Here is a 13,264-nt window from a genome sequence, read left to right on the forward strand (position 1 = left end):
TTCAGTATTATTTCCTTCTCTGCTGTCTTCTAGTTGCTTCTTCCAACCCCGAGCAACCCTTTCACTTACATGGGCAATTGGCAAACCTGGCACAACTACGAGGTCACTCTTATCTCCCATTCTCTTAAAGTCTCTGTTTAGATAAAAAGCCCCAAGGAAAGAACTTTTCACAGTACTTGGTAGTGAGCCCATAAGCCAGTGATTTTTAACCTTTTTCATCTCATGGCACACACAAGCTAATTACTAAAATTCTGCAGCACACCAAAGAATATGTTTTTTGCCGATTGACAAAAATAATTGTGATTCATTCACACTGGACGGCTATTGTATTGGCTGTTGACATTTTTTTATTTGACAATCTAAGGGAAAAGAAATCTTTGCCCCTGACCAAATGGTCAGGTATGGCATGTTTTAAAAATCCTTGCGGCGCACCGGTTGAAAATCACTGTCATAAGAAATAACTGGTGTTTTGTAGATTGAGTGGGTGGCTTTGAGGCAGTCACAACTGTTTTGCTGTGAAATTTCAATTTAACTCCATGCTTGCATTAAAATGTGCAATCTTACCACACCTTTTTATTTCTGACTAGCTGGGTTTAGTCACTTCATGATTTGTCTAAACCAGAGTGAGTATCTTGAAACCTTGGTGAGAAGAAACTCCTGTCTGCCCTCTGCTGTGGGCACTGAGCACAGAATCCCTGTCAGGAACCAGGTGCCTTTGTGTTTTCTGGCTACCACGCTGCCTTCCGCCCACTGCACCCCTCTAGCTGCTACTCCCCTCTCGCAGTATGTCCTCGTCGTGACGGTCACATTAAGGGCTGTGCCACACTCCTCACTGTCCATGTGCATGACGAACAGCTGCTCCGGTGTGTTGTTTAGCTCGGAGCCATTGAGTGTCCAGCCAGTGAGAAGGCCCAGTGTCCCCTGCATGAGGATGCTCTCTGCAAAGTCTCTCTCAGGCATACAGATGGAGAGCCCCATGTCTGGGCACTGGATGGGCAGCTCCAGCTCCAGCAGCGAAATGTCATTGTCCCCTGTCTCTTCTTCATACCTCATGTGCACATGGATGCTCTTCACCTTGATCGTCAGTGGGTCATTGCTCGTTCTATGAAAATCTGAAATAATGGACAGTCACTGGTTTCTAAAGTCTGAGTTTAAGGTTACAATAATAAGAGACTAACCCCATGACAAGGCAGAGGCTGGGCGTGATAAAACATGCTGTGGCTAATTGCACTCATCTTTCTTCATCTATAGAATGAAGCATTTCAACTGATTCCTCATACTCCTTTTTAAAAAAGGCAAAGTGAGTTATTTTGGTGAAATGGTAAAAAGTACGAAGAAATTACAAGGAATGTATTCAAGCTACTAAAAACTTGGCTGTTCAGTAGTTTTTTGGGCTGACATTTTGTTGACTGAAAAATAGTCCAGGATGAGGAGTGAAATACATTAAGGTTCTTCAGGTCATTATAGAGAGATGATCATTGAACCTTTGTGACCCCCCTGCAGATAGAAGTTACTGCCCATTTTTCACTGATGAGGAACTAGGCACAGACAAGTTAGGGGTAAGCCCCACGTTGCAGCCATGGTCTTGTGGGATGGGGGAGCCTGAACCTAGATCTTCTGACTTAGTCAGTTATCTGTTATACCACAGCCACTCCATTTCAGTATCAAATTAAGTTATATTTCTATCAGCCGGGACTCAGACTGAATATCAGCATTTGCCTGCTTGCTATGCCTACATATCCCACTAGGTGTTTTACATATGCTTTCTCATTTTATAAGTGTCTCAGTGCTGAAGCTAAATTCACTTCTGTGTTGCGTTAAAAACAAAATTCTAGTTTTTAAATTTTCATTCTACATGGGCTATTGTTTATTCCCAGTGTGGTCTTATGAGAATGCGTGCTAAAATACTTACTTGTTTTCACACTGATATTCCTGTGTAACAGTGAACATTTTGCTGTTGTCAGCACAAAGTTTTCCTGTATTATAACACCACCACAGAAGTCTTTTCCTTTAGAATCTGTTAGTTTTACCTTAAAAAACCGAAACAGACAATAAATAGCTAGTGATCGTTTGTAGGATTAGGGGCTGTATAGTCTGGTGGCTAAGAATATAGACTCCAAAGACAACCAGTGAGGGAATGTGTCAGCTGAAGGTACAACAGGCTGTGACAGAGCAAAGATGGACACTGCACCCTAACACAGCCGCTGTACCGGGTACAGGACACTGCACCCTAACACAGCCACTGTACCGGGTACAGGACACTGCACCCTAACACAGCCGCTGTACCGGGTACAGGACACTGCACCCTAACACAGCCACTGTACCGGGTACAGGACACTGCACCCTAACACAGCCACTTACCGGGTACAGGACACTGCACCCTAACACAGCCGCTGTACCGGGTACAGGACACTGCACCCTAACACAGCCGCTGTACCGGGTACAGGACACTGCACCCTAACACAGCCGCTGTACCGGGTACAGGACACTGCACCCTAACACAGCCGCTGTACCGGGTACAGGACACTGCACCCTAACACAGCCGCTGTACCGGGTACAGGACACTGCACCCTAACACAGCCGCTGTACCGGGTACAGGACACTGCACCCTAACACAGCCGCTGTACCGGGTACAGGACACTGCACCCTAACACAGCCGCTGTACCGGGTACAGGACACTGCACCCTAATGTAGCCACTGTACCGGGTACAGGACACTGCACCCTAACACAGCTGCTGTACCGGGTACAGGACACTGCACCCTAACGTAGCCACTGTACCGGGTACAGGACACTGCACCCTAACACAGCCACTGTACCGGGTACAGGACACTGCACCCTAACACAGCCACTAAGCAAAACAGGATTCTAGCTAATAAGCCAACAAAGAAGATAAAACGGAATAAAAAAATATGTAAGTAATCCAATATAAGTCAGAAAAAAAATGGAAAAAGAACAAATGGGAAAAATAGAAAACCAACAGCAAAATTATGAATTTAGACCTAACTAGATAAGTATAAAACAGTCTAAATACCCCATTTAAAAGGCAGGGATTTGTCAGATTAGATAAAATTGAAAGCCAACTATATACTGCCTATAAAACATATACTGTAAATATAAATATAATTTAAAAGTAGAAGATTGGGCAAGGGGCTGGGAATTACATGCTAACACTAATTAATAGTGTTAATACCAGACAAGGGAGATTTCAGAGGAAGGAATGATACCAGGGATATAAAACATGAAATATGAGGTTATTTTGAGGGTTAAATAAGACATGTACCCTCCTAGCACAGGTGCTGGCTCAGGAAATGTTAATTATTTTTAGTAGCTTAATAAAATAAAAAATGCTAAGCAAAGTATAAAAGTTTTTCAACTTTAGCGTAGCCTCATTTCTGGAAATCTTAAGTGCTTATTAGTAGTAGTTGCCATTTGTTGACTACCTACGTAAGTCAGATACCTTTTCTTTAATCCTCACTACAACCCCTGTATTATCTTTATTTGATGAGTGGATAAGACCAAGTTTGAGGGAAGATGGTGTTTTCAGCATTAGTCTGCTACACTGGTAGTAGAGTGCAGTGGAACACAGCGCCAATTTCTTATCTAGAAATAAACAAGTTGTAAAGATAATTTTCAACTCTATATCCAGGCCAGTTAATTAATTCAGTTAAATAACTTCAGAACTATTTATGGTACCAGAGTAAAAATCTAACAGTATTTAGCTTGCTAAACCAGTGTGTCTTCAAACATGCTTGATTCGTATGTAGAGAATGCCCACCTCACAGCTGAGCTCCTGGCCTCATTGCTACTAATGCTACTTCTATAGATGAAAGTGGCAACTGAGGTTCCCTTGAGTGGGCTGGGAGGCTGAAAGTGGTGCCCTCGGCAGACCTAGACCTCCGCTGTCGCTCGTGGTGTTTTGGTTGCATACAGCCGGCCCTCTATCATCCCCCACCCCCCGTATCCTGAGGCTTGCCTTAGTGCACTGACGCAGACGATGTGAGGATGTGCGGATGAATAAGACCCTATTAACCAATGTCATCCCAATAAATTTAATTTAAAAAAAGGAGGCTTAAGGAGAAAAAGCACAGAAGATCAAGTGCACCAGCTGATAGATAACTAGACCATTCTGGTGGTGTCCCTTTCTATCATTTTATCTCCCCCCCCCTTTTTTTTTTAATCCCCACCCAAGGACATTTTTTCCATTGCTTTTGAGAGAGAGTGGAAGGGAGACAGAAACACCGATTGCTTGCCTCCCACACGCACCCCAACCAGGGCTGGGGATTGAGCCTGCAACCGAGGTACGTGCCCTTGGCTGGAATTGAACCCAGGGCCCTTCAGTCCGCTGAGCACTGGGCCAAACAGGCCAGGCCACTCAGTCTCCTTTCAAATCTGCATTGTTACAGTAGTCACTGAGCTCTACTCAGTTGTCCGTTCAGGGCTCCACATAACAGCCAAGTGATTCTGCTGGCTCAGCCGGCTTAAAGTGTCAGACACACACGAAGCTCATTACTCACAGACCCTCTCAAGAAACTTCTAAAGCTGGGCTGTCCAACATGGTTGCCACATGGTTACTGAGCGTTTGAGAGGTGACTGCCCAAATAAGGATGTTCTCCAAGTGTAAAATACACCCAGATGTCAAAGATTTAGTAAGGAAGATGTAAGTATCTCAGTTTTTTATGTCTGTTACATGTTGAAATAATAGTATTTAGACATACTGGAGTAAATAAAATACATTATCCAAATTCATCTGTTTTACTTTCATTAGTGTGACTAGGATATTTCAGTTACATATGTGGCTCACATTATATTTCTATTGACAGGGCTGTTCTAAAGAGTGTACTTCAGGCCCTGGCTGGTGTTGCTCAGTGGTCAGAGCGTCAGCCCACAGACTGAGGGTCGCTGGTTTGATTCCCTGTCAAGGGCACATACCTGAGTTGCAGGCCCAATCCTGGTCAGGGTGCCTGCGGGAGGCAACCAGTCAATGTTTCTCTCTCTCTACTTCTCCCCCTCCCTCCCTTCCACTCTCTCTAAAAATCAATGGGAAAAAAACATCCTCTGGCGAGGATTAACCAAAAAAAGTGTACTTCAAGCAGAAGAAAGATCTGATCTGCATTAGAAGCAAGGAAACTGGAAAACATAAAACCTACATTGGTGGTATAAGCTATAATAATAAAAATAATACCTATTTTGTAGAGTTACTAAAAAAAACAAGAAAATAAAATACTGGTTAAAATAGCAGATGGGCCTAGGGTGAGGTACTTGAAATAATTTAGGAGGGGTGTGTGTAAAAATACTAACTTTATATATTGGCATGTTAAAGATGAATGTTTAAATGTCAAGAGTGGCCATTAAATAGAAACAGAATGTTTAACTTCCAAACCAGTCAAGGTGAGAAACTGAAAAATAACAAAAATGAATGCCAAAGAAGAGAAATGTCCTGCACACAATAATGGAGCTGGAGCTCCAGCTAGGGGGTTGGGGAGTGGAGCCTGTGCCCTTAGCTCTGGCCCTCTGCCTTCCCTGTGGTTGCTCGCCGGGCCCCATGTCCACTTATCCCCCCAAGTGCTACTCCAGGATGCCTGTGTTCTGAGAGAAATGACATTCGGAATAGTTTTCGAAATCCATAAGAAAGGCCCAGGGTGGCTATGAATAAAACTATGTTTTTATTTGGTGAAAGAATGAACTCAGCCAACATTGTGAATTCGACATTAGAAAGTGCTCTGAAGTATGATTTTGAGATTAGTAAATAGTTCACCTAAATCAGGATGCCTCTTACTTAGTCGTTGTGTTTCTATTTGGTTGGCAAAGATCATGGAAATGACAAGGAGGATGAAATCTATAACTAAAAGTTAAAACCTGTTTATAAAATGTTTCTGTTACCTGCCATGGGAACATTTGAAGATTCTGCCTTCTCGTCTGTGTTGCCGTGATGCATTCAAAATTCAGGACTCCACACGCACACTTGTCTTCCATTTGTGGTGACAAAGTGAGAAAAGTCAGTGCCTTCCAAGTCAAACATCAGGTTTTATCTGCTCAAATGGTGGGAACTATTTGAACCTGATTTCTTAATGCCCATTATTTTGAAATAACTCATGTGGACACAGAGCAGAGTGAAATGAAGTCGCCTGCTCTCGGGCCTGTGGGTTAGCTAAGATACTGCCATGACCCAGGCAAGCTCCGGCATGGAGGCCAGGAGGACTGGCTGAGCCATGGTGACTCTTCATCTCATAGAGAAGAGGTGACTTTTCAATCATTGTTGTAGGAGAATGAGCCCAGTTGTGGATGGGAGCCTACAGGGTAGAAAAGAGAGACCACCTTTTCTCATTGATTGAGAACTCACCGTGTGGGATGCACGATTTGTGGTCTTTGCCCAGTTTATACCCCTTTGCACAGCTGCACATGTAAGAGTCCTGTCCCGGGTGGCAAAAGTGTTGACACCCATCAGTTCTCAATGGGTGACATTCATTTTTAGCTGAAAAAGAAACAAAGGGAAAAAGAGAAGTGCTAACATGGAAATAGTCGTTTTAAAATTTCCTTGTGCCTTGGGGCTCTGGCTTTTCAGCCCAAATGTTCTCATTCTTTTCATATTTTTGGTTCCTCATAGAAGCATCTCCTACACTTCTGCCTTCAGGAATGTGCAGGGAGAAATCAAAGGTTTAGTGGGTGACAGCCCGTGTATTTGTCCTCAGGAAACATAACTTGGTTGTGGAAGTATGTGCATATCTGTCCATTTTCTCAACCTTCACTTCCTGCTACAATCGAGGTGGGGTGGGGAGGAAGGGTTCTAGTGTGACCCCCTGTGGGTGGTTGAGCAGCTGGGATGGGGGAAGGGACACGTGTGGGGTGAAGATCAGAACTTTTGGCCCATATTAAGTTTGGGATGTCTGCATAACATTACGTGGGGCTCTCAAGGTGGCAGTTAGAATAGAAAGCTGGACTTCGGAGCAGAGATCTGGGCTGCAAATGATACTTTTCCCTAGAAAACTGACACTGTATTGATGAGAGACATTGGAAGGATTAAGTGAGTTTATTTCTATATCTGATAATTATTGATAGGAAATTGGTTTCTCCCCATTCTCACCTCTGAGCCAGCCTGTGTGGGATTCCCCCTGACAGACTCACCCTCCAGACCCCATCACCCCTGCTTGGAATGGATCAGGTTCCAGGAATTCTCTGGAGTAGATTGTCAACGGTTTAGGTGGGGGAGGGTTTGGGAGGGCAAGGAGGGGACTAAGCCATGGACACTGTAGGGAGGCGTGTTTAGGAGGTAGGAGGGCCATTCACAGAATGATTTCCAGTGGGGAGGTGGGCTGGAGCTGGGTTCCCATGGGCACCCTTTGCTCCTGGGAGCCCCTCTCTGTGCAGTTGGGATGGGTCAGGGCAGGTGGGGGCTCACCAAAGGCGCAGTCCCTGCCCTCGTAGCCCACTGAGCAAGTGCAGGTGTAGCTGCGGATGTGGTTCTCGCAGGAGCCGTTGTTGAGGCAGGGCTGGGAGAGGCATGGGGAGCCACCTGCCAAGAGGGAGGGATGTGAGAACCTTGCACAGGTGGCATCACCTGGGTCCTCCTGACGTCCCCTAGCCCTGCAGTCCAGGAGACCAGAAGGCAGGATCAGGCTGCCAGGTGCTCTTCATGTGTCCCTGGGATCCCCCCGCCCACGTGTGGTGTGCCCACGATGTCTAAGCCCCCTTCCTTAGCCACCTTTCTTTGCTGAGCGACCATGGTGACTGGTGGCCGTTGCTGGCGGCCTCAGCTCTTCTCCTAATTCCCCTGGCCCATCCCTTCGGCCCCACACTGTGGCCTGCTGGGAGCTCCTCCCGCAGGGACGCCCTGCATCCCCCCCAAGCCTAGGCTGAGTTGTCACTTTCCTCAAATTACCCAGGCTCTGCCCCTTCAGCAAGAGGCCCCAGGGAGCCTGTGAGGCCACAAGAATGAGAGGAGCTGCTCCGGATGGGGGACCCTCTGGCCTCTGCCACCCAAACCCCCAAAGGAACATCTCCCTGACCCCTGCGGGACCTTGGGCACTTTCCCGCCCTTGTCCTGTCCTGGCCCTCGGGGAGTGTCAGGAGCCTGAGGGTTGAGACGGGGAATGCCTTACCTCACCTCCAGGGGAAAGAAGGGGGAAGAGTCCTTGCGAGAGTTGAGGAAAACCACTTACCCATATACTTTTCCCAAAAGTCATTCTGTAAAATTAAAATATAGAAGTGTTGCACAGAGATTATTTGTTTTCTTTATGTTTTCTCCTGTAGATTGGCATAAAGATAATAAAATGACGATTTTATCCACTTAATAGGAAAACACTGGTTGAAACAGAGGACGCACAATTCTTTACTTAGTACCCTAGTTAATACACATGGACACATCCTATTTCATGTGTATTTACTGTAGCCTGTTTAAGGAAGGAGCAATAATAGTCGGTACAGACACCATGACCACGGCCCCCCAAGGCCACCCCCCGTCCTCCAGGGGCCCAGCCTCCGTTCACGTCCTTAGTCTGCAGAGTGCAGGATGTAGATACAAAAAGTTAATATCGCTTTTTATAAGCCAATTAAACAACAATTAAAAAAATCAAAAGTGTGCGTGTGCGTGTGCGTGTGGAAGGTTAGTTTGAGTGGGGGTATCTAAAATGAGGAGAATTACTCAGAATTAAAGCCTAGAGAGTAAGTGAGTGATTGTTTCTCCCCAACCACACTTGGACTTGTAACAACCCGAATGGTGTCACAAGTACCAATTAAGAGAACAGTTTTCCAGATGGACACAGACGGTATTATGCTAAGTGATGAGTCAGACAGAGAAAGACAAATACCATATGGTTTCACTCCCATGTTGCACCTAAAGAACAAAATAAATGAACAAACAAAACAGAAACAGACTCACAGATACAGAGAACAGACTGACGGCTGCCACGGGAGGGGCCTGGGGACCTGGGGGAAAAGGTGAAGGGGTTTAGAAGTACAGATTGGTAACCCTGGCTGGGAGGCTCGTAGGGTGGAGTGTTGTCCCATACATCAAAATGTTGCGGGTTCGATTTCCTGTCAGGGCACATACCTAGGTTGCAGGTTCAGTCCCCGCTCAGGGCCCATTTGTGAGGCCACCAATCGCTGTTTCTCTCTCACATTGATGCTCTCTCCCTCTGCTTCTCCCCCTCTCTCTTCCCCTGTCTCTAAAATCAATAAGAACATATCCTCTGGTGAGAATTAAAAAAAAATAAAATAAAAGAAGTACAGCCCTGCTGGGCGTGGCTCAGCGGTTGAGCGTCGACCTAGGATCCAGGAGATTGGGGTTCGATTCCCGGTCAGGGCACATGCCCGGGTTGGGGGCTCGATCAATGACTCTCTCATCATTGATGTTTCCATCTCTCTCTCTCCCTCTCCTTTCCTCTCTCTGAAATCAATAAAGATATATTAAAAAAAAGAAAAAAGAAAAATAAAAGAAGCACACATTGGTAGTTACAGAGTAGTCATGCGGATGTAAAGTACAGCCTAGGGAATATAGTCAATACGTAGGGTGTTAGGTGGGCACTAGATTTATCGGGGGACCACTTCGTAAATTATATAAATGTCTAACCACTATGCTGCGCATCTGAAACGAATATAAAATAATATTGAATGTCAACTGTAATTGAAAAATACCCCCCCCCCCCCGATTTTCCTTTTAGCAGAAAGTTTGAATTTCTCCTAGTTTGGTTAAAGATGGTCTACTTCGGAAGAGTCCTCTCGTATATAAGCATGCAAGAAATGATGATTTAAAAAACATTTAAAAAATATACTAGAGAAACAAGTCGGTATTTTATTCAGGATATCTTTAAATATTGCTGCTTTTGTATGTAAAACTAGGAGATCTTCATGAAATATTTTACTATTCTGAAATATTTACACACAAATACTCACTCGGCCTGTCAGGTTGGACTTGTTTCTCTTCTCCTGATACACTAATGAGTAAGTGAGAATGGTTTGCCTATATTATTTAGAGCATACCTGTGGTCACTTTTAATCCAAATGATAGATTATTGCTTAATCCAAACTATAGATTACGAGAGATTTTCTTACTAGGTAGGCACTCTAGAGAGGATTTTTGTTTCTTAAAAATTTGATGATACATTGAAACAATTAGGTCTCCCTTAAAAAATATCAAATTCTGACAGAGCCAGGAAAGCGGAGTGACGTCCGTGATGAGTAAATTGATCAGTGCGCTAATTTGCTTAATCAGAAGGAGTTTAGGGGTGTGGAACTGAGTTGGCATCCGGGTCCCCTACGTCCTAGACATGGAAAATTATTTCACTTCTCTGTCTCTGTTTTCCCAGCCATAAAATTAGGATTAAATCAGCCTCGCAGGTAAGTAAGCAGGCTGTTAATTCAGCTTCGTCTCTTTGAGAAATCATGCCCTCCGAGGCAGCAGAAATGTGAATACTTAGAAAGTGGGTGAGTTCCTGCTGGGGGTACATACAGTTTTCTTGTCTTCTTCAAATACTTCTCTTGCTTCCTCATAGACACAGATTTCTTCATAACATTCTCTTTCCAAGTTCCCCTCAAAGAGCTCTTCCAAAAGATAGGAGCCAGCACGCTTCCATCTTACCAGCACTTCATTTGCTTTTGGGGAGGAAAGAAACACTGCGGAGCAAGGTAAGAGTGCAGATGCTGTCACACTGGTGGACTCCCCACGAATTGCGATACCCACTTCCTGGGGACCAGGGTACACGGTGCCATGACTGCCTGACGTCTGCCTGGGGCCTGGCTGCCACCTTTCCTGTCCCCACCAGACCAGGCTCAACCTCTCACCCCCCTGATTCTTTCTGGGCATCTCTTCTGGAAGGACCCCAAGGGACACCATCATTTCCCGCTTTTTTGCCATGAATGAGAAAGAGATCAGGAGGGCTATTTGGGGAGCTGAGTTAAGATCTGCTGGCCACTCAGGGGCTCCTCTGTCCTAGGAAAAGCCGCCTGACCAAACCCACCCTGTCCGGAAGGATGCGGTTAGGAAGCAGACACCAACCTGAGGGCTCGGCGCGGTGGAGGGCCAGGAGGAGCAAGAGCAGCTGGACACAGCCCGCCATTCTCACCACAGCCCAGGGACAGGCCTGCAAACACGGGGGCCAAAGTCCGCCCTGGGCTGCGCTCACAACACAGGGAGGCTGCTTAAAATGACCACCAGCCCTAAAACGTGGAGCCCAGCAGGAGACAGAAGCCAAAAATGAGAAAAGTGTTTTCCTCTAAGAGGACATGTTGCATGGAATTTTCTGGGGCACATTCAACGTTCTAAACATATGCTCCAGTTTTGTATTTTTATGTTTAAGGCAAAAAGGGGGAATAAAAGCAGAGAAATAAAAGCCAAAGCAAAGAGGGCCTTGTTGAGGTATTTAGGAGACAGAGCTGGGTAGACTCCTTGGGGGGTGAAGTCAGGAGGTCCTGTCCAAGGAGACAGGGTGATAGAGCTGGGAAAAGCCCACCTATCCTCGCACAAATGAGCAGGCTGAGCAGAAAGCTCGGGTGGGCCTCCACCCCAGCCAGGTGTCCTCAGCCCAAGGATACGGCAGAGAGCAAGACAGTGGCCTGAAGCCTACATTCTAGGTGTGGGGGAGAGAGGGGAGAGAAGGAGGGAGAAATAATGTCAAGTTTCATTATCAAGAAAAGAAGAGCATTTTTTTGCATGTATCTGTCCAGTTTTCCCAGCACCACTTGTTGAAGAGGCTGTCTTTACTCCACTGGATACTCTTGCCTCCTTTGTCAAATATTAACTGACCATAATGGCTTGGGTCTATTTCTGGGGTCTCTGTTCTGTTCCATTGATCTATATGCCCGTTGTTTTACCAATACCAGGCTGTTTTGATTACAGTGACTTTGTAATACAGTTTGAAGTCTGGTAATGTGATCCCTCCCACTCTGTTCTCTTTTCTCAAGATGGCTGCAGCTATTCGGGGTCTTTTTTGGTTCCACATAAATTTTTGAAATGTTTGTTCTAGGTCTGTGAAATATGCTGTTGGTATTTTAATAAGAATTGCATTGAATTTGTAAGTTGCTTGGGGTAGTATGGACATTTTAATGATATTAATTCTTCCAATCCATGAGCATGGTATATTCTTCCACTTGTTTAAATCTTCCTCTATTTCTTTTTTCAGTGTCATGTAGTTTTCCAAGTACAGGTCTTTTACATCCTTGGTTAAGTTTATTCCTGGGTATCTTATTTTTTTAGTTGCAATGGTAAATGGTATTGCTTTTTTAGTTTCTCTCTCTGAAAGTTCATTGTTGGTGTATAAGAATGCCATTGAAAAAAAATTAAAAATGGAGCTGCCTTTTGACCCAGTGATTCCACTCCTAAGAATGTATCCTAAGAATCCTGAAACATTAATCAGAAAGAATATATGCACCCCGATGTTCATAGCAGCACAGTTTACAATAACTAAGATCTGGAAACAGCCCAAGTGCCCATCAGTAGATGAGTGGATCAAAAAGCTGTGGGACATTTACACCATGGAATACTATAAAGCTGTAAATAAGAAGAATCTCGTACCCTTTGGGACGGTATGGATGGACCTGGAGAAAATTATGCTAAGTGAAATAGCCAGGCAGCGAAAGACAAATATCACATGATCTTGCTTATACATGGAATCTAAAGAACTTAATAAACTGATGAACAGAATAGATTCAATGACATGGAAGCATAGATGAGACTGATGAATGTCAGAGGGATGGAGGAGGGTGGGTGGGTGGAGGGGGAGAGAGTAACCAAAGAATTTATATGCATATATGCACAACCCAAGGACACGGACAATGGTGAGGAGAGGGACTGGGGAGGGGGATGGGATGGGGTGGAACAGGTCATTGGGGAGAAAAAGGGACATCTGTAATATTTTAAACAAAAATGAAATTAAAAAATTAAAAAAAAGAAAGAAAGAAAAAAGAAGAGCAGATTAGCAGGTACAGAGCAATATGGGGCCATTTCTGACAAGCCCATCACAGAGGCTCCCTTTGGGAGAGAAATCTGAACACAGTGAGCCTCAGGAGCTTACGGAGCAGGGGAAGGGTGTGGAGGGTGACAGGGAAAGACCCTGGAGGGCATGGTGCCAAGGCCCTGAGGAAGGGGGCGCTGCTTCCCGGAGCACAGCAAGGAGGTCAGTGTGGGGAGGGCGTCCACAGGAGGGCAGCAGAGGCCCTGGGAGCTTAGAGAGAACTGGAACTTAGATGGGGTGGGCCAGGGGTCAGCAAGCTTTTCTGTAAAGAGCTAGACAGTCAACCCCAGCAATGGGGCCACACCTAGTTCTAGGTGAG

At 45.2% G+C, this 13,264-nt stretch overlaps 1 protein-coding gene across 1 annotated transcript; it reads right to left on the reverse strand.

The window, feature by feature from the left end:
* Positions 1 to 331: 331 nt before the first annotated feature.
* On the reverse strand, positions 332 to 11,081 carry PROZ (protein Z, vitamin K dependent plasma glycoprotein). Its single transcript, XM_081129861.1, has 8 exons — positions 10,992 to 11,081; positions 10,446 to 10,609; positions 8,158 to 8,182; positions 7,398 to 7,511; positions 6,342 to 6,473; positions 5,882 to 5,967; positions 1,913 to 2,030; positions 332 to 1,112 (listed from the first exon to the last, which is right to left on the reverse strand). The coding sequence occupies exons 1-8, from the start codon at positions 11,050 to 11,052 to the stop codon at positions 598 to 600; spliced, it is 1,215 nt and encodes a 404-aa protein (XP_080985987.1). The 5' UTR covers positions 11,053 to 11,081; the 3' UTR covers positions 332 to 597.
* Positions 11,082 to 13,264: the final 2,183 nt, after the last annotated feature.

Source organism: Miniopterus schreibersii (genome assembly GCF_964146895.1).
Source record: "Miniopterus schreibersii genome assembly, chromosome: 2".
In the NCBI taxonomy this organism is placed as follows: Eukaryota; Metazoa; Chordata; class Mammalia; order Chiroptera; family Miniopteridae; genus Miniopterus; species Miniopterus schreibersii.